We start from the raw sequence: 21386 nt of genomic DNA on the forward strand, positions 1-21386 counted from the left end.
GTCAATACACAAATATCAACTGTATTTCTATATACTAGCAGTGAACAATCTGAAAATGAAATGAGAAAACAATATCATTTATAATAGCATCAAAAAGAATTAAAATACTTACAAACACATTTCACAAAGGTACAAAGTTTGTACACTGAAAACAATAAATCGTTGTTAAAAGAAATTAAAGATGACCTAAAATAGAAGAGAATTAACAGTCCAGAAATAATTCCTTACATTTATGATTAATTTTTAACAAGCGTGCCCAAGAAAATCCGAGGTGGAAAGAAGACTTTTCAACAAATGGTGCTGGGACAGCCAGATGTCTACATGTCATAAAATGAAATTTGGAGGCTTCCTTACAGCATACAAAAAAAAAAAAAAATGTACTCTGGAGCCATACACTTAAATGCAAGGACTTAAAGTGTAAAACCCCTGGAGGAAAGCACAGGAGGCCATTTTTTGTGACCCTGAGTTACATAAAGCCTTCTGAGATATGATAACAAAAGCACAAGTGGTAAAGGAAATGATAGGTAGGTTGGACATCATCAGAATTAAGAAGTTTTGTGCAACAAAATGAAATGATAACCTTACAATGGGAGAAAGTTTTTGCAAATCATATATCTGATATGGGATCCAGAATATATAAAGAACTCTTAAAACTCAATTTAAAAAAAATTGTTTAAATAAGCCAGGAATCTGAATAGGCATTTCTTCAAAGATACATAAATGTCCAACAGCACCTGACAAGATGCTCACAATCATCAGCCATTAGGGAAATGCAAATCAAAATCACAATGAGTTTCCATTTCACCCCCACCAGGATGACAACAATCCAAAGTCAGATTAACAGCAAGTGTTTCAAGAATGTGGAGGCACCAAGACTCTCAACATGGATGGTGAGATCTGAAAATGTGCAGGTACCGTGGAAACAGTGTGGCAATTCCTCAAAATGTTAAACAGAGAGTTACCATGTAAGCAAGCAAGTGTACTTTTTTTTTTTTAAGGTTTTATTTTTTTTTTTTAATTTTTTTTTCAACGTTTATTTATTTTTGGGACAGAGAGAGACAGAGCATGAACGGGGGAGGGGCAGAGAGAGAGGGAGACACAGAATCGGAAACAGGCTCCAGGCTCCGAGCCATCAGCCCAGAGCCCGACGCGGGGCTCGAACTCACGGACTGCGAGATCGTGACCTGGCTGAAGTCGGACGCTTAACCGACTGCGCCACCCAGGTGCCCCTAAGGTTTTATTTTTAAGTAACCTCTACATCCAACTTGAGACTTGAACTCACAACCCTGAGATCAAGTCACACGCTCCACCGACTAAGCCAGCCATGCGCCCCAACAAGCAAATATACTCTTAAGTACACACCCAACAAAAATGAAAACATAAGCCTACCGAAAACTGCTGCTGACAGCATCATTATTTATAATATTCAAAAAGTGGAAACAAGCCAAATGCCCATCAACCGATGAATGGATAAATTAGATGTGGGATACCCATACAACAGAGTATAATTCATCAATAGAAAGGAACAAAGTACTGACACTTGCTCTAACGTGTACCTTAAATACACTCTGCTACATGGAAGAAGCCAGTCACAAAAGACCACGTGTTGTAGGATTCCATTTACATGACATTTCTGAAATAATAAGTAAATCCATAAAGACAGAAAGCAGATAAGGTGTTGCCAAGGGCTAGAAAGTCAGGGAATGGTGAGTAACTACTAATAGGCATGGTGTTTCTTTCTGGGCTGATGAAAATATTCTTAAGGTAGATGGCAGTTACGATTACACAACTGTGAATATACTAAAAACCACCGAATCGTATACTTTAAATGTGTGAGTTTTATGGGGTGTGAATTATATCTCAATAAAAGCTGTTTTTAAAAGTCCAAGTACTCCGTTCATGTGCAAACCCACTGTTGAACATAATAAATTTTCAAGAAGTCTGGAAAGAAAATAAATACATAAAATATCTTCTAAGAAATGCATATATTTTTATTTGTTACATTTAACAGAAAAAGCATCTATGCAGAAGAGTGATCCCAGGAATGTTCTATCCTAGAAAGGTATAGGACTATTAGTAACACAGCATGATTTAAAATAAACAAATCATAAAATGAACAGCAGATTTCAAATAAACACCATCGAAGGTTCCTGAGTGGTCTCCACGTCTTTGCCTTCACGACTGATCTTCAGTCACCTTTTTAGACTCGCCTCCCTACCCCTCACACAAGTTCAGCTGGGCTAGGCTTTCCCCTGCTCACCTCCCACCACTCACTGAATGCCCTGCTCACCCCTCTACCACCTATCTGCCTTAGATCTTGAATGAATTCTGAGGACTTTTCACCCAACCAAATGCTTCTTCGTCTTTAAGGATGTGTCCCATCAAAGAAATTTTCCTCACTCTTTCCAGACTATACCAACCTATCCACCGACTTCTGACAGCTTGAACTGTCCATACCTCTAAAGGGACTCCTCACCACCCCCATTCAGCTAATGCACTCTCACAATAATTAAAAAAAAAAAAAAAAAAAAAGAGGGGCGCCTGGGTGGCTCAGTCGGCTGGGCTTCCGACTTCGGCTCAGGTCATGATCTCACGGTCTGTGAGTTTGAGCCCCACGACAGGCTCTGTGCTGACAGCTGGGAGCCTGGAACCTGCTTCAGATTCTGTCTCCCTCTCTCTCTGCCCCTCCCCTGCTCATGCTCTGTCTCTCTCTGTCTCAAAAGTAAATAAAAACATTAAAAAAAAAAAGAGAGAGACAGAGACAGAGAGAGAGAGAGAGTCACCTATACTCTACCTTTCCAGCCTTGATTCATTGATTTATCCATGTCATCTGCCAGCTCCCTCACTTTGGGAAGAGAGCAGATCAGCTTTCACCCAGAGCCCTAATGTAAACGGCACGCTTGCCAATGACAGAGCGCCACCTAGGTGCAACGCAGGGTAACTCTCCATGGCCGTAGGAAGACCTCCACAACACTTTTACAGAAATGTGCTGACCGGGAAAATAAGAGCCCCCGTATCGTTCCGCAGGGCAATGCAGTTGTGTGATAAGCGCATCTTGCACCTGACCAGTTTACCTCACATCTTACAGGTATTATCTGCCAGCTCAGTGCCATTCATGCAAGTCATTTAGTGTTCACCAAATCAAATTCACTTTCTGAAGTACACTACTTGGATAGATGGCTAAAAATTCCTGGGATCATCACATGACAGCAGTTTTGAGTTTTCTTATAACAAGTAGAAACCATGGATGAGTGCAAAATGACAAGAAATCTCGCGATCTACTCACATATAACGGAGCTTGCTGTGGATTAAGTTTCATGACCCAGGACACTGAAACGGAAAAGGGAAAAATAAATGAGAATAGAATTAAAAGTTACGATCAGCAGTATAAAAGCCACAAATGCTAGGTGTCGAGTATGGCTCTATGACCACAATCAAAAGTCTGAGATGATGGGATGCCCAGCTTTCCTTAGAGGTGTGGGAAGGTCAGAAGGTCAAGGACCGCAAAACGTCTTGTAGCCCAGAGTCAATCTCTTTAACTGGGGAGAAAGACTTTGATTGAAAATCAAAGACAAAAGCCTTCACTGTCCTGGGAGAATTTTCAACAACAGGATATTGAATGCAGTTACCAAAGCAAAAACAGCGTATGGTCAGTTACACTTTTACATAATCCCCCAAACTTCACAAAGTGTCGCTTGGCCAGAGTCTCTTCCAGTCACCAGGGAACATGGGGGGAGAGACAGCAGAGGTCCAGAGAGCTCTCCTCCTCTCCGCCCTTGGAGAAAGGAGGAGAGGCTGGCCTCCACAAACTACAAGTTCTTACCCTCCTCAAAATTAACAGCCAGATTCCCTGATGTTATCTTCACTAAATGAATTCACACAAAAATCTTAGGAAGAATTTTGAAGAAGACTTCCAGGCTGGTTAATACATTTCCCAAATATCAAGAAAAGCATACTCTCGAAAGTTTAACTTGGTGATTTGACCAGGAGTTCATGCTAAAATATCATAGTCCAGAATCACGGACTTCAGGACAGCAGGCCCTTTGCCAAACACCCTGAATTTGAGTATAAACTGATCCTGTCCTCAAAGAAGTCGGAGAGAGGCCGACCCAAGGGACTTTATTATAATTCGATCTAAGGAAGTTTCTTACTCTTAGCAGGTTAAATGAATTAAATTAAGGGGCACGTACTAACTAACCAGTGATGTAAACAACAGTATAGAAATGTCATTCACACGTGCAAAAATATAGGTGAAATCACATTCTTTGTGTTCTACCAGATTACAAAAACCTCACTAACAGTGAACTGAAACCCAAACAGCATAAACGACGGCAGGTTATCAATGACTAAATGTTTGGAAGAAAGAGCAATGAATGCCCTAGCCACCACACATAACTTACATAACAGATTCCTCTTAATATTAAAATCCTCACAGATCTACCAGTTTGGCCAGGCTGTGTATGCCCAAGATGAAGGCTCACCCAAAAAGCAGTTAACACATACTTAGGGGAAAAAGAACAAAAACCAAAACTGTAATCAGGCTCCTAAACCCAATCATCTCCAAACCACTTGCAAGCCATAGGCTTTTCAGCATGTTCTGAAGACAGCCCAGGGGCTCCGCCACAATGACCGCCTTCACATCCATCCCTGTTCTTTCTCTGGTCCGCTCCCCAGGCTGTAAGACACCTGGCTCAAGGCACTCTTCCCTTCCTGTCTTCATTTAATAATTTTGTACCCATAGGTGCTAAAAATCACCTGCAAAAATCCACAGCGAAAAACCAAGCTTGAGAAATGTAGCAATAATTAACTCGTTCAGTCGAAAAATAAGGTAGATTTCCAGCCCATCAAATTCAAATAGCAAGCATGGATGGAAAAGAAAGACTGAAGCATTTGAGTACTTTTCTCAATGCATTAACTATCCATTTAATTTAAAATAAAGTTTCCTGTGCTCACGAGCCTTTTAATCAGCTTTCCGGGTCCTTGCCCAGACTTGCCTGGGACAGAGGATTGAAAGAACCTATAACTTTATAAACCGATTTGCCTTACCTAACTTGTGACATGTTCCTGTCAAGAAGTATCTACGGAAACTGAAACAGAATTCACACTCGGGTAATCTGCAACATCTGGAGACATCGAGGGAGACACGCTAGCGACTTAGGGCCCTCTGATGTTTGTCCATCTGCCAAGAAACTTCGGGCAACTACGTTTGAAGAGACCACAAACATCAAGCTATCTGAGCGGCCCCACTGCACTCAGGGGGAGGAGCTGGGGGAACCCACATGGTTCCAAGGAAAGGCTGATGCCACCTCAACTGGTGGGTATTATGAACTCGTCAGAACCCATACAAGTTGTTCTGATATGAGGATTAAGGAGGAATGACAAAGTGTCTGTCCCTGACACTGGTCAAAGGGACAGGCCATTGTTATGCTGGCAACAGAGGCTGTTGAAAGAATAAATCTGTCAAAAGTCATCAAGGCAATGACCCCAGAGGCAACAGATTTGTAAATTCAGATTGCTTTAAGCTTCTTCAGTGCTGACACACAAGAGGAAAGGCAGGACTAATATTTATAGCGCTAGACAGCTCTATAAGTGAACTGCATATAAATTCAGTATTACATTTAATCCCCATAAAAAGACATTATTTTTCCCTGTTTCACTGGTGAAAAAGAATTGACTCTTTCAATGTTAAATTATTTATTGCCAACTTGAAGTGAATGAGCCTAAATTCAAACCCCATCTGATGCCCATACATGTGCTTTTCCCCCTTATCAGGATAGGATCTCCTGAATGACCTCAATCTACAAACTGACTCATCCTCCCCTGCCCACCCCCACTCCCCCCCCCTCGTCTAGCCCCCAATCCACACACTATAGACTCCCCTTGACTTTGTTACTTTAACTGTCACTGTGCATCTATAAGGTGCCAGGCATGGTACTCCCCAAGGCACAAAGGGTACAGAAGGAATAAAGACAAAACTCCCAACCTTCATAGAGCTTATTCTAGGAGTAACACAGGTAAATACAATATTAAAATAAATGGTTTTCAAATAGTGGTAAGTTCCATGGAGAAAAATAAAGAGAAGAGGGAACAGGAAATGAGGGGATCCTGTTGTAAATATGGTACTGAGGGAAGGCCTCTCTGAGGTGACATTCACCCCCCAAAAGTGAAAAGAGATTAAGAGGGACACCTGGGTGGCTCAGTCGGTTAAACGTCCGACATCCACGGGCAGGTCATGATCTCGCAGTCCATGAGTTGGAGCCCCGCATTGGGCTCTGTGCTGACAGCTCAGAGCCTGGAGCCTGCTTCGGAGTCTGTGTCTCCCTCTCCCTCTGCCCCTCCCCCATTCTCTCTCTCTCTCTCTCTCTCTCTCTCAAAAATAAATTTAAAAAAAAAAAAAGAAAAGAGATTACAAAAGCAGGTAATAGAGGTAACAGGTGGAAGGTGTTCCCAACTCTCAAGTTGGCCCCAAAACTGAGAAATGAGAGTTCCAATGCTTAACCATCAGAAAACTTGTTATCTATAACGCACAACTTACTCTACACATTTATAAGCTTACTTTACTGGAGTGAGAATCGTGTTCTAAAAGACGGAGCACACTGCAGGAAGGCAGTCTCTGGATCAGAGTGAACACACTTAAAACCCAAATTTATTCTCTAAGGCCAACTGAAAGTCTTTGCTCTGTCGATGGGATCTTTGATCGAGCCTTCCCCAAAGGAAAATTAAAGAGGTGTACTACTTCCTTCAATGATTTCATCAAGGAATTTTAAGAGGGAAAACCCTACAATTTCCTTCCTACTCAGTAACCAGTGAAATGTCTTTGACCGAGTCCACATTTCCCTGGCTGCTTTCGTGTAACACAAGTACCACACGAGACAGGCATAGGGGGGCCATAAAGGAAGGCTGCGTGCCGTGAGAAAGGCAATGAAATGAAAAGAGCAAAATTCAGACACTTCAGTAGGATGTGATGTCAAGCATGTTCTCCAAATCTCCCACTCCGCAGCAGCCAGCAAAAATTCAGGGTCATACTTCCGGGGCGGGAGGGTGAGAAACAGAAACCAGGTAAGGAAGTATTCTCGTTCTCCCATTTTCCATGTTATTTCCAAATGCTGACAGAAAACAAATGGAATCAATTTGCTGTTGTAGAAAAGTGACACATTCACTTTATGCCAAAACAAGATCTGTCCAATCTGAACAGAACGGTCTCAATGACGGGTCCAGCTCTCCTACAGCCCTGCAGCTCTCCTATAATCCTGCAGCTAGCTCTCCTGCAGCCCTGCAGCTCTCAGGGCGCTGGATAAACCAGCACAGTCTGGGCCTACGGCCTCCTCCTCCTGCACTTTAGAACAAACCACCATCAGCCTTTTCCTCACAAAGAGCTAGGGGCACAAACCATTGTTAGAACGGACCAGTGTTGGATATGCAGTGCTTACAACAGGTTAACAGTGGCAAAAGTTTTGGAATTTTTTGCAACTCACACTACCTGCAAAGGATTATGAAGAAACTCTGTCTCCATAAAGGATCACATGGAAACTCAGGTATAAAGTGAGACGGCTGTTTGACTGGTTTGGGAGGGGCGGGTATAGTGAGGGACAGAAAGCACTTCCATAGATTACTGTGCCTGAACAAATGAATGTAAAACTCTAGAAGCTACAGAAACAGTACACACTTTAATAATAGGCACACATTTTCTGTAAAGGGCTAGATGGTAAAGATTTCAGGCTTTGACTGACTTATTTCACTTAGTCTAACACCCTCCAGTTCCATCCACGTTGTTGCAAATGGCAAGATTTCATTCTTTTTCATCATCAAGTAATATTCCATTGTGTATATAAACCACATCTTTTATATCCATTCATCAGTTGATGGACATTTGGGCTCTTTCCATACTTTGGCTATTGTTGATAGTGCTGCTATAAACATTGGGTACATGTGCCCCTATAAATCAGCACTTCTGTATCCTTTGGATAAATTCCTAGTGTGCTATTGCTGGTCAGAGAAAGACAGATATCATATGTTCTTACTCACATGTGGAATCTGAGAAACTTAACAGAAGACCATGGGGAAAGGGAAGGAAAAAAAACATAGTTACAAACTGGGAGGGAACCAAACCATAAGATTAGACTCTTAAATACAGAGAACAAACTGAGGGTTGATGGGGGGGAGGGGAAATGGGGGATGGGCACTGAGGAGGGCACTTGGGATGAGCACTGGGTATGTTATATGTAAGTGAGGAATCATGGAAAGTTACCCCTGAAGCCATATACTCTGTATGTTAGCTAACGTGACAATAAATTATATATTAAATAAAAAAAAGATTTCAGGCTTTGCAGGTCATATGGTCTCCAGTACAATATGTAAATGAACGGGTGTGGCCATGTTCCAATAAAACTCTATTTATAAAAAGAGGCAGCAACTAGGGGCGCATGGTTGGCTCAGTCAGTTGAGTGTCCAACTTCGGCTCAGGTCATGATCTCATGAGTTCGAGCCCCACGTTGGGCTCTGTGCTGACAGCTCAGAGCCTGGAGCCTGCTTCATATTCTGTGTCTCCCTCTCTCTCTGCCCCTCCCATACTAGCGCTCTGTCTCTCTCTCTCTCTCAAAAATAAAATAAACATTTTAAAAAATTAAAAAAAAAAAAAAAAAGAGGCAGCGGACTAGATTCCGCTAGTGTGCCATAGGGTGCCAACTCCTGAACAAAATCTAACAAAATACCTCTTAATATGCCAAAGAAGCAGGGTGCCCCCATTTAACAGCTCTCTATGTCTCAAAGATATTTTCAGCTAAAAAAGACTTCTCAGTAAAGTCATAGGGTGCTGTGCAATATCCTCTAGACCAGCAATCAAATTACATGGGCAGGCATCCCAAATTCTCTACTGAGTAACTGTATGACCTTGAGCAAGTCACTGGACCTTGTCTAACCCCAGTCTCTCCATGTGCACTGAGAGTTTAAGAATTCCTGCCTACAATATGAAGTTGGTGGAAGAATTAAAAGAGAATCTAAGTGAAGTGCTTAAATGCACTGCCAGGTACAGATCTTTCTGCAGTTTCTGGGTCTCAGTGGAGACTACCAAGGAAAATACTTGGGTAACTGTCAATGGTCAAAATAAAAGGCATCAGGTATACAGAGATACATCTGTCTAAAAATACACTGGTGGGTAAATCACAATTCTAAGATACAACAAAATAACCCCAGAAAGCAATCTGGAGGAATAACAAAATGTTAAATGCACATATTTCTGGGAATTAACAGGAAATTTTCATTCCTAAATTATGTTTCGTAATTGTAACTATTCAGACAACGAACAGATACCACTTTTATAATCAGGAAGAAGACATTATACACAGCTCATCTGTTTTAAGTCCCCTGTCATTCAATGAATCACAACTCAACTGGAAATAAGTAAAAAGACATTTTTCCTAAATGTGCAAACTGAAGACATCTACAATCTTTACTAAAGATCCCTAGAGATGAAAAAAAAGCAATTAAAATAAGAAAGCCTGCACCTATAGGTATGTAAATATAAATCATACTCATTATTCTTTAGCCATATCCATACATTATACTAGGGAACCCTTTAACAGGTGCTCCACTCTTAGTGAAATGTCCCTGAAAAGGAGGTGGGGAATAAAAAAAAAAAAAAAAAAAATCACAGGCCCAGCACTGCCATCAGGAATTACAGCAACCTTCAAACTCTCCCTGAATCTGTTAGCTTCTTGATCTCGGGCCATTTCCTAAGGACCAGCTGTCCAGGTCTGCTGAACCTACCACTTCAACAGACATGGTTTTTGTCATTCACAACAGGGAAGCTTCCAAATCCACAAGAAAAGATGCGCAAACCACCTCCACAACCAACCTCAGCCCCAAAAGGAGGAGGGCAGCTGTCTCTGACAAGTGCAAATAGAGGATTTACACCTGCAGGGTACTTCCCTGGCAGAATATGCCTTCAAATGAATCTCCATGGCCAGGAGATTCACTAAAACCCAGCTGCGGTAAATCCTTCGAAACCCACAAAAATTGGGGGTGAGGGTTAACATGGAAATGGCGGTGCACACCCTGGATTCTTTTAAAACAGTCAGTGCCCTGCTCTTCAAGGAAAATAACAGGATCCGAAGACTCTTTCCTTCAATCCTAAGGAGTCTGGGCTGGTGGCTGTAAACATGCTACGCGCTCATTGTGGGTGGGAGCAGGGAATTCTAAACAATAGAAGAACACAGCAGGGTACAAAGAGCGAACAGGCTTTTCCTGTTGTGGATGTCAAGTTCTACAAAATATATATATAAACGACTACAGGCACCAAATAGATTTCCTGAATAAGGACTGAGGAAATCTTCCAGGAGCCTAATTTGTCTTCGTCTCTTTCAAGATGCATTAATTAATAATTGAGCAGTTTGCTTCTCAAGCACTGTTTCTCAAACCTTAGAGCACATGAGCATCTGTTGGGGGCTAGAGAACACAGATTCTTAGCCACCCCCCCACTCCCACAGCCCCTGCCCTCCCCGCCAAGCCTCCACATCCTCTTCCACTAGCAATGAGTCCAAATCAGGAGACCGTCCCTGGTGATGTTTCTGCTTCTGAATCATGGCCCACGCTTTGGGAAGCAATGGTGTTGAGATCCACAGCATGTGTCTGATTCTCTTGTGGCACAGTTAGGCCTCTGTGTCCCACTATCCCATGACACGGTACTCTAAAAACCACCAAGAAAAAAAGCCAAGCACTGGTCACACACAGCTGGGGGGTGGGGGAAAGGGGATCCCCGGCAGGGAGGACAGGATAAGAATCAAGAGTCCAACGTGCAGCAATACTCACAGTGAAACAAAAGGACACGGCAGATTAAAACAAAAACCAGGGGTGCCTGGGTGGCTCAGTCAGTTGAGGAGCGACTTCGGCTCAGGTCATGATCTCACGGTCTGTGAGTTCAAGCCCCGCGTCGGGCTCTGTGCTGACAGCTCAGAGCCTGGAGCCTGTTTCAGATTCTGTGTCTCCCTCTCTCTGACCCTCCCCCATTCATGCTCTGTCTCTCTCTGTCTCAAAAATAAACGTTAAAAAAAAAATTAAAAAAATAAAACAAAAACCAAAAACAATCAAAACACAAACACCCACACTCACTCATTTATTATTTATCCGTGCAGAATTATCCAAAAGGCAAAATGATCCTGAACTCGGGACAAAAATACACACACGAATAATCAAAGTAATTAATGTGGAATTAAAAAAAAAATCAGAACTCTGACCAAAATAATTAAACAATGAGAGAGATTTCTTTTCTGAGAGAGAGGGCAAGCAGGGGAGAGGCAGAGAGAGAGGGAGACACACAATCTGAAGCAGGCTCCAGGCTCCAAGCTGTCAGCACAGAGCCCGACACGGGGCTCGAACCCACGAACAGCGAGATCATGACCTGAGCTGAAGCTGGTTGCTTAACCAACTGAGCTACCCGGGCGCGCCAAAGAAATTTAATTTAAAAATGAGAACGCTGACTTCTTCTACTCAGAGTTTACTTTGCAATTCATACGGGAGACAACACCGTAACTTTTCAGTACTTAGGGCCTCCCTTTCATCACATATGTTTATGATATCTGCCCGGCACAAAAAGACTCAATGATGGCAGATAATCTCCTGATATTTCTGAGCCCCTGAAATACTCCATGTACAGTGAGTTGCTGAGCTTTAGAGATAAATTAATACTAAATTGGCCCCTACCAATTTAGTAAGGGGCCTATAGAGGGAAGCGGATCATTATGTTAGAGTATTACAAGGGCAATAATAAAAATGTTACAAGAGTCAGGGAAAAAAGAAGCCCCGACAGTTTCCTGGAGGAGGTCAACCCCAAAGCACGTTTCACCCAGTGGACCCAGGAGGAGCACGTATAGGACAAGACAGCACAGTGGGCTGCTGGGAACCAATCGGGATGAGAAGTACAAGCAGGGGATGAAGGGAGAGGATGCAGGAGAGGCACTCATGTAAATCCACACGCCTCAAAGATGTTCGGCCTCAGAAGCCAAGGAAGGGAGACGGAAGAAAATTTACAAGCCGCCATGACACCACTCTACCCTGAAGACCTTACAGCCTTATAACGGCAACGGCATCAACCAAATCTACCTACACCTTTTTCCCAGCCCCTCCCTTTTTTTTAAGTGCAGCTCAAATGTCTATTCTTTCACAACTGCAGGCTCAAAGATTCACAAAAAGTAGCACTGGAAGAAGTTTGTATCATGGAGCCTAAACCCAGACCCAGCAAGTGCGCGTTGTGGGTCACAGGCAGGGAGGCCAGGCCAGCCTCCCACCGTGGCTTCCCTGAGGTGCAGCGAGCCAAGGCTGGCTTCCCGATCAAGTTCCACGGGCCCTGGAGTCCGCATCCGAAACCCTAGGCAAATCCAGTCGGCCACAAGGCTCTACAATTATAAGAGGGTCTCAGAAGCAGCCCATTTCACCCTTCTTCCCCAAGCAGGAATCCCTGCGGGTCCACCTGCCTCAGCTTGCTGACCTGAGTGCCAGCGCCTTATCACCTTGAGAAAATCTCTCCGTGCTCCACCAGCTCCTCTGACTCAACCTTCCTAAAATACTACTCTCCTTCTGTAGCTCACTCTCTGCCTCCACAGCAGTAAGTAACCCTTCAGAAAGGCTCCTTTGAGGCACCGACCTCTTTAGGGAGTTCTAGCGGAGGGCGCCAAGATCCGATCTGCCCTGCCTCAAGAGAGTAACAAATATTTTTATTTATTCAAAAGAAAATGTGATCACAGTTTTGGGGAGACATTTAACGCCTCTTAGTGATTCTAGAGCTTCCAACCTCCAGGGCTTAAAGGTGGAGCCCTGCACCCCGGGTTCACAAGCTCAGATGGCGCAGTGACAGACACACACGGGCAGCCTGGGGCCGGCAGGTGCCAGCAGGGAGATGAAGCTCACTACATTTCCTCTGCTAAAAAAAAAATTAAAAATAAACCAGTATCATATTTATTTTACACGAATTCTCCATGAGCCACTCTGATGAATAATGACGATATTAAAGGACGAGATGACCACGAAACTGAAGACAACCTGCTAGCATTCAGGAATTCATTAACAACCCCTCACAGAAGAAGGTCAGGATAAAAATCCGACTGCAATAGCATTCAGAGGAGACAGACTTGGATCTGAGTTGGAACTTCAGCACTTCCAGACAAGTCACTTAACTGCCAAGCTTTATTTTCATTAGTTAACTGGGTAAAGTAAGAATAAAAGATGTGTGTAGGGAGCGCCTGGGTGGCTCAGTCAGTTAAGCGTCCGACTTCAGCTCAGATCATGATCTCATGGTTTGTGAGTTCGAGCCCTGCATCGGGCTCTGTGCTGACAGCTTAGAGCCTGGAGTCTGCTTCCGATTCTTGTCTCCCTCTCTCTCTCTCTCTGCCCCTCCCCTGCTCATGCTCTCTCTCTGTCTCTCACAGATAAATAAACATTAAAAAAAATTAAAGAAAAAGATGTGTGTAAACTGTTGAACACAGTAGTAAGCAACACAGACATACTCAGGAAGTTCCTGTCCCTACTGTCTAGTATGAATGACACGAGCAGCTGCGGCACTGACCTCGCATCACACGCAACGGCCAGGCCCCGCGGACCACCCCCATCACTGTGTTGATTCCAATTTCTAAACAAAGGGTGTCCAGGAGGGGATGCACACCCCAGCAGACGAGGTCCTCTATGAAATACGTGCTTCACTGTCGGTGAGCTCTCAGAGGCCATCCAGGCTCCCCCACCACCCTGACAGTGTTCAGTGAGTCGTCTGTGCAGATGACCCTGCTGGCACTCGTTCCCCACACCCCCATCCAGCCCTGTACGCTCTGGCAGCGTCGCCGCGCTTGGCCCGGTCCCCATGCTTTGCTCACGATAATGTCCTCCCCACCTTGCTGGTTCTGATTGTAGGACGATTGTGGGTAATCTAACCCAAGCAGTCAGCAAGAAGTCACTTCTTTTTTCTTTCATTTTCTTTCTTTCATTTCCATACTTGCCTTTTCTGCTCACTTTGTTTATTCCACTCTGTCACACTGCAGATGTCTTCCTCAACGCTCCTGCCTCAGCACCTAGCACAGTGCTGCGCACCCAACAAATACTAAAGTACCTGACATGAACATCAGAGACGGAAATCAATCAGCAGCTTTCCTGCACCATTTGACAGCAAAGGATCCGCAGCTATAGCTTTAAGAACAAAAACCAATCTATCAAAGCCAAGATAAGTCAGTCTGGTCCCAGAAGGTTCACCTAGTAGCTCATCAAAGGTAGTAGGGATCCTGCCAAGTGTTAAGAAATCCAGCCTGTATCAATTTGCTTAATCGGCCAGAGAGGCAACAGGGACCAGAGTGGAGGAATTCAGCATCGTCTAACTGGAAAACCTCAAAGCCAAAGGGAGGGCAAAGAGCTGCTTAACACTACACGTGGGCTCTCGTGTGATGGTTGGCACCTCTGGGGAGAACACAGCACATGTTATTTCAATTCCCTTTTGGTGTTTAACATAGGTTTGTGGTTTCCTGCACCAAAAAAAAAAAAAAAAAAAAAAAAACACAAAAACGTTTCTGCTGCTTTGCAGAGATCTACAGAGAAGAAAACTCCAAATGGCTATTACAGGTGAGAAGCTTGCCGCCAGCTGTATCCTGTTATCCAAAGGAAACGGAACTGTAAGCTGCCAGAAGGTCCAGGTACCGGAGAGCAAGACCATCCATTATTAAGTGCTGACATGCTTGTCCCCGTGGCAGTAAGAACAAACTTTAAATTTAGAAGAATCTGTACACAGCTGGGCTTTATGTAAATTAACTTCAGTGGGGGGTTAAAATAGATATCCGGTAAAGAGACTGACAAATTCAAGCCTTTATACTTCCTTCATCCTTCCCAACCCGTCATCCGAAAAGCAAGCAACCCAATGGGCTCAAGCGATTGTAAACCATCTGGAAAAACTAACCACAGGCAAGCGAGCTCTCACACAAATGCAGACATGACTGAGCTGGGTGACCTAACCTGAACAAATCCCAGGGCCCCGAGTGGCTACTCTGTTAGGAATCATTTCACCGCGACATGCAGCCCACCTTCTCGGACACATCATACGACAGAAGCACAACCACATTATTCCCACAAGTGGCAGACAGAAGGTACTATAAACACATGCTAGAAATGTCCATGTTGGCTTTTAAGCTGCCAAAGTGGTTTTCATATCTCAAGGATAAAATACTGCCTTCAATGTTACAACTCTTCAATACTGAGAACATCTTGAGAACAATAACACCATAAAACACAAGAGAAGTGGCTGGGTTGTTGTTGTTGTTTTAAACCATCTCAAAATCGGAGGAAAAGTTTTGAACAGCAAAAACTTCCAAGTAAAAAATACATATTTTGGGGCCCCTGGGTGGCTCAGTCGGTTAAGGATCCTACTTCGGCTCAGGTCATGATCTCACAGCTCGTGGGTTCCAGCCCCACATCGGGCTCTGACAGCTCGGAGCCTGGAGCCTGCTTCCAATTCTGTGTCTCCCTCGCTCTCTGCCCCTCCCCCCCTCACTCTCACGCTCCCTCGCCCTCTCTCTCTTAAAATAAACATTAACCAAATTTTTTTTCAATACATATATTTCATAATTAAGTGAAAATGTTACAGAGTCAAAGGAACTCCAATATTTTCAGCAACCTTCTATTAAGGTTTTCTAAAAATATCATTTTAACTTCTTAAATCAAAAACTTGATTTTTAAAGAAGAATTTCTATTCCTAAAACATCCTTAGCCTGAGTTATCCCTTGGGGAGTCATTCTTGTTTTTATAACATACAATGAACAGAGTATTCTTAAAAATCATGAATAGGGGGGCACCCGGCTGGCTTAATGGGTACAGCGTGTGACTCGTGATCTCAGGATTGTGAGTTCAAGTCCCATGCTGGATGAAGAGGTTACTTTTAAAAAATTAAATAAATAAATAAAAATCACTGATGCATTTGCTGTAGGTGGAGCAAACTAGGATCCGTCAACTAAAAGCACATGAAAAGCATCCCACCACTTCTAACAATCTAGATGCCACAGAGAACAAGAACATGCTACAGAGCCTATGATAACGTGATTAGCAGTTTCAGCAAAGAACTTAGCTTCTTAAAGATAAAAACTTATCAGTATTCTGAAACGACAGAACTGTTTCTCAACCACTAGATGGGAATGGCATCCCTCAGTCATCTCTGCTCAATAACATGCAGGGTGAAGTGAAAAAGAAAACGAATCTGTGCGCATCAGTGCCTAGAACAGAGGAGCAGGAAGTACCTACGCATTTTGAAAACGGTAACTTAACATAACAGTTGTGGCTAATTCTGTTTGAATGTTAATAGAGAAGGTCACTTTCAATTTGGACACACTGGTTCACCGAAACAATCATAACAAGTGCTTGAAACAATCATAACAAGTGCTTGACAATACGAAGGTAAAGAGTTGGTAAGATGAGATCCCGACTAAGTTAAATGTTCAGCTGCTAATTTGATCAATTCATTGAAAACTGCTTTAAAAGAATGATTAAAAAGGCAACTTTTCATCCAATTATTAAAAGTTATTGCCAGGCTAAATAAGGATGATATTACACTTCTTCTGGATTTAGAAATAAGAAATTTAAGAGAAACTTTAGAGATTATTCCTTAAATTTCAAATTTTCTGAATTCCTCTTAATAGGAAACCCTTAGAGGGCAACATATGTTAATAACTTATTATACAATGCAAGAATGGAAAATTAATTTCTCCACTTGAACTAATTTAAAAAATAAGGTTGTCATAAAAACTACAGAATTGTTGCTTTAAAACATTTACTTTTCTACGTATGTGGAGAGAAAAAAGATCTATGACAGAAATGCATAATGATTAATTGTTGTTTCTAGTAAACAGAACATGTTACTATGTACATAAGATTTCAGATATTTAATAGATGCGGAATACATACACAAAAATCTAGGTAGAGAAAGTCAGACATCTACTAACACGGTGCTCTTTCCTTTAAAATTACAATACTTCAGCACCTGGGTGGCCAGTTGGTTAAGCATCTGACTCTTGATCTCAGCTCAGGTCTTGATCTCCGGGTTGTGAGTTCAAGCCCCAAGCTGGGTTCCATGGGAAAAAAAGAAAAAAAAAAGAAAGAAAGAAAAAGTAGTAATGATAAAAATTACAATACTTTAAAAACCATATATATAGGTGTCTCATAAAATTAATGTTATCACAGAATGACCGAAGTGCTAATAATTTGGTCATAATGAACACTTCAACTGGCTATTCTTCCTGAAAATCTTTACAAGCAAAAAGGAATTTAGGGGGAAAAGACTAAAATTTCCAGGCACTCTGTGCTACAAGTAAAACCGTTTTTGTCAGGTAGGAGTGAGGGTTGGAATGAGGCGCAGGTACCTGTGTGTGTGTCTTCAAAGAGTCCAGACTTGATGTGCAAGGAGATGAAGAAGAGATGAAAACATGCAAACAAAAGGTATTTGAAAGGCAAAAAAGGCAAATAATTCAATTCAACAAATATTTGAGTGTGGACTCTAGACACAGTCTGTGGCCAGAACAACAAACTATAGATAGTGCGGATAAACTCTCTGGAGAGTCCTGAGATCCTAGCTGATTGTCCACATAAATTAAATAGGCCCTAAAGAAGCCCCCCCCCCCCCCCGCCTCCGCCTACAGTAAACAGCTGGTTCGTGCTACCTTAGGCATGGTCAGAAGACAGCCAGAATTCAGACTGATCTGGAAGACCAAGGTTGGTGGCTCCAAAGATCTGAGATGGACAAACTGAAGAAACCAACAGCTTACTCATTACATCCCATGCTGCCTGACGAGTGGATGAACAACTCTGGCCCCACGAAGAGGGTCGGAGTTGGGGTGGGGGGAGCAAGCAGCTGAAGTCCAACCCCTTGCTGGCTAGGAGGCCCTTCTCCTCTGTAGGAAATGGAGTTAATAATCACTTGCCTCTGAACACTGTAAAGCAAATAAATCTGGGCAGCACTTGAGGGAGGTGGGGACACTGGGCAGATATTCTACAAACTTGGTCTTTCACTGACACAAACCCAGCAAAAACAGGAACACCTGACCTGGAACGACCAGCAAGACATCAAGAGTAATGCAAGATGGGAAACAATCAGGAAACAAAATCCTTGCTCCTTACTTAGCAGCCACAGCAGAATCCTTGAGAAACAGAGGCTACTCAATTAACCACTAGCTTGGAAGTCCCAAGTTAAGACATCCATGATACCGACGCTCCTTCAAAGTGACGTGAGTAAGAAGAAAAAAAGGTACTCTGGACTACCAAACATGGGCCCATTAACAGCTGCCGTTGTGGCTGGCTCTCCATCAGCAGGAAGTAGACGTGAAAACCACAAGCCGGCACAGTATCAGCCTCCACTCCACAAGGTAGAAACTCACATGTCAAAAAAAATATTTTTCAGTTTTAAAAATATGTTCTTGATTCCTCTTTCTTTTTCCCTCTGCTGTTCCTCTCCCCAAATGCTGGCATAAACCAAACTAAAGATCACACTCTACACTAACCTCCAGAAGCATTTAAATAGAACAAAACTGCCCTGGTACCTACTAGGCAAAGGTGAGGGCTGAAGACTGACTGCCGGCTCCATGCCACATGCCCCTCCCTCCCTGGCTCCACACAGGACGTCTCTATGCAGAGACCTAGTCATTTTCAAGCTATGTTCGTACAGAAATAGGAACGCCATAAATGTTCAGAGAACAGAGTAAAAGGATTATCAAATAGCCCCAATTATACCAACTGATCTCACCCTCTTGTTACAAGCTATGTCCTGGCATCTGAAATCCATTTCTGAAACTCAACCAAGGACATTAAAAAAAAAAAAAAAGCACTCCTCCCGCATTCTCTCAAGCATACACCAGAAATATACTGGATGGTAAACATGTGTACTCACTGGTTTTCAGAATCTGTACTCATCCAAAACCACACAATATACATGTACTTCATCATCAGATTACTGCTTCCTGTTTTGCTCCTCAGTAGATGTTCCTACCTGTTCATCCATAAAGTAACCACCTTAGTTCTATAGTCCTGACATCTTAGTTTCTCAACCATGGAGATGTAACTACCATCGTCATCACCTTCAATGGCACCTGTAGGAGTTTATTCTGTTCAGGCACCCTGCGAATCCTCACATTAATCCATTTTGCAAATGAAGAGATTCATGGTTAAAGTTAACTTACCTGCATGAGATCGCACAGCTAGTCAACAGCAGGAGCCAGAATTTGAACCCAGATCCGACTCTGAAGTGCTCTGAACTTCTAGACTACTGCACTGCTGCTCCTAGTTTGTAGCAAGCCTCACCAGCCTCCATTTCTTAGGCTGCGAATGGAAGGGGTTGGACTGGGTAATCTCGACAGTTCCTCCCTTCTCCAACACCTCATAATTCCACCTACGGAAACACCGGGTGTCTTAGCTACATAAACAAATGAGGCAAGGTGATTTTGTAAGCTGGGGCCTGAACAGAGTGACGAAGGGAAGGACGATGAGAAGCTCTCCTCTCTCATTTTATTGGAAAACACTTGGTAGAGGAAGTAGCATTTCACTAAGTGAAAGACTGAAGGGAGAGGAGAAGGTAAAGACGTGTCTCATGTAAAAGCTTCTCTGCAGACACACTCATCTCCTTCATTCCCCTGAAAATTTACCATGTGGACTAATTCACAGATGTGCCGCGTTCTGTTTTGCCAAAGTAATAGGCAATGGCCTGCAGAAAAAGCTGTGCAGTTACCCAACAAGCAAAGCCACTCACCAGACCAACATGTTCCTCCTCACATCCAAATGGAAATGTTTACGAGCTTGAGAATCAGCTGGGAATGAACTCTCTTCTCTCCCTTCTACGCAAACATGGGCTAACATCCGCCAGCTGAAATCTGCCCCCAAAATTTCGTTGCTCTTCCATAAGCAACAGGAACTTCTCAGAACGTTTTTCCCCTAAATTCTACAAAAATCTGCTGAAGAAAATAATCAGGCTGTGGACCCAATGCCCCAGCTTAAAGAGAGGGAACAGGGAACAGTCTTTAACATTCAGAAGTGCAGTGAAAGTGAATGGTAATGTTTCTGTCAGTACTGTACTAAATCCCACAAACTGTAATATACCATCTCACTGCTTCATGGCACATACTGAAAAATATACTGGCTTTTCATACAGGTAAATTAGTATTCTTTGAAGTCTGCTATTAAGCTGAACTGAAAACTAAAAAACAAAGCAGTTACAAAGCAAGATGGACAGACCATAGAGACATGTACCATGACCTCCCATTATAGACCTTGATTGCTATCCCAGGTCAGAGCAAAGAACAAATAAAGAATGCAGCCACCCACAGAATGCCTCCCCACCCAGTACAAGAGAAAAAAAAAAAATACCACATTGCTGGGGAATCTAAAAACTCAGTTATGGAATCTCCAAGGAGACACTCCTGCTTAGTTGATATTCAGATACCAGCTAACAGCCCCAGGCCTCCAGTTCTAACAAATAGGACGGCAAACCCCCCCACTAAGGGTCAGCATTAGCTGCACTTACCAAACCCAAGGCAAGTTCTGACTTTCAAGGGCTCTTGTCAGAACAGAACTAGAAGCAAGGAAGACATTTTTTAAATCTTGCCAATCAAATCAACCTATTCCTTTTACTTTCAAATATCTGAGCTCTTAAGTTAGGTTTCCAGTTCCTCGTTAGAAGACATACACTATGGAAAGTTAACTGGAGACGACAAAGTTTTGGAGAATATTGTTTAACATGCTCTGTAAGTCCTATACTGCCTTCCTGAATGCAGGAGAAGGGGGGGAGGAGAGGAGGACCCAAATGAAGGAAAATATGGACATCAAATCCAGCAGAATGGATAAGTAATGATGTTAAGACTAAAACAGAGCTCTACTATTTAAAAAGTCAACAATAAAGTAAAGGCAGACTACCCTGTATTAGACTATTGCTCTTATAAACCATTGTAACCAAATAAAATATAAAAAGCTACCACTTGAAGGCATTAGAAGGAGATGTGAGTAGACAACTGAAAGAAGAAAAAAGTACTGAGTAAGATTCACTTTTCTACTAAGGCCCAGATCACATGACACAGTGGACAGAAAGCTGCGGTCTCAAAATCTGTATCTAAGTTCTTCCCAAATCCTTAGCAGACCCCTGAACAGTACATACCGGGGAGAGTCCAAGATTTCCAGCAAAAAGCAAATCATTAGGCTGAAACAACTGAGCAGGGTTTAAGCTAAAGTGGGAAGTTTGGGGCCAATCCAATTAGCTGCCTGCCAGGACAAAAGTTAACATTATCAAAAGATAAAAACCATGGTGGTCTCTACAACACACCATTCACAATGTACAACATAGAATAAAAATTACTAGATACGCGGGACCAGTTTTGACATCTTACTGGACCCCTCAT

The 21386-nt window shown here is 42.8% G+C and overlaps 1 protein-coding gene across 22 annotated transcripts in view; it reads right to left on the bottom strand.

Annotated features, from left to right (window-relative positions):
- AKAP13 (A-kinase anchoring protein 13) overlaps positions 1-21386 on the bottom strand; it is a 335560-nt gene that overhangs the window by 242775 nt on the left and 71399 nt on the right. For all 22 annotated transcript variants that reach the window (XM_043554751.1, XM_043554750.1, XM_043554737.1 and 19 more), the window contains exon 2: positions 3287-3330. In XM_043554751.1, coding sequence (XP_043410686.1) covers positions 3287-3319 — 33 coding nt within the window. In that variant the 5' untranslated portion in view covers positions 3320-3330. The remainder of the gene's footprint in view (positions 1-3286; positions 3331-21386) is intronic.

The sequence above is a fragment of the Prionailurus bengalensis genome, chromosome B3 (genome assembly GCF_016509475.1).
Source record: "Prionailurus bengalensis isolate Pbe53 chromosome B3, Fcat_Pben_1.1_paternal_pri, whole genome shotgun sequence".
Taxonomy (NCBI): Eukaryota; Metazoa; Chordata; class Mammalia; order Carnivora; family Felidae; genus Prionailurus; species Prionailurus bengalensis.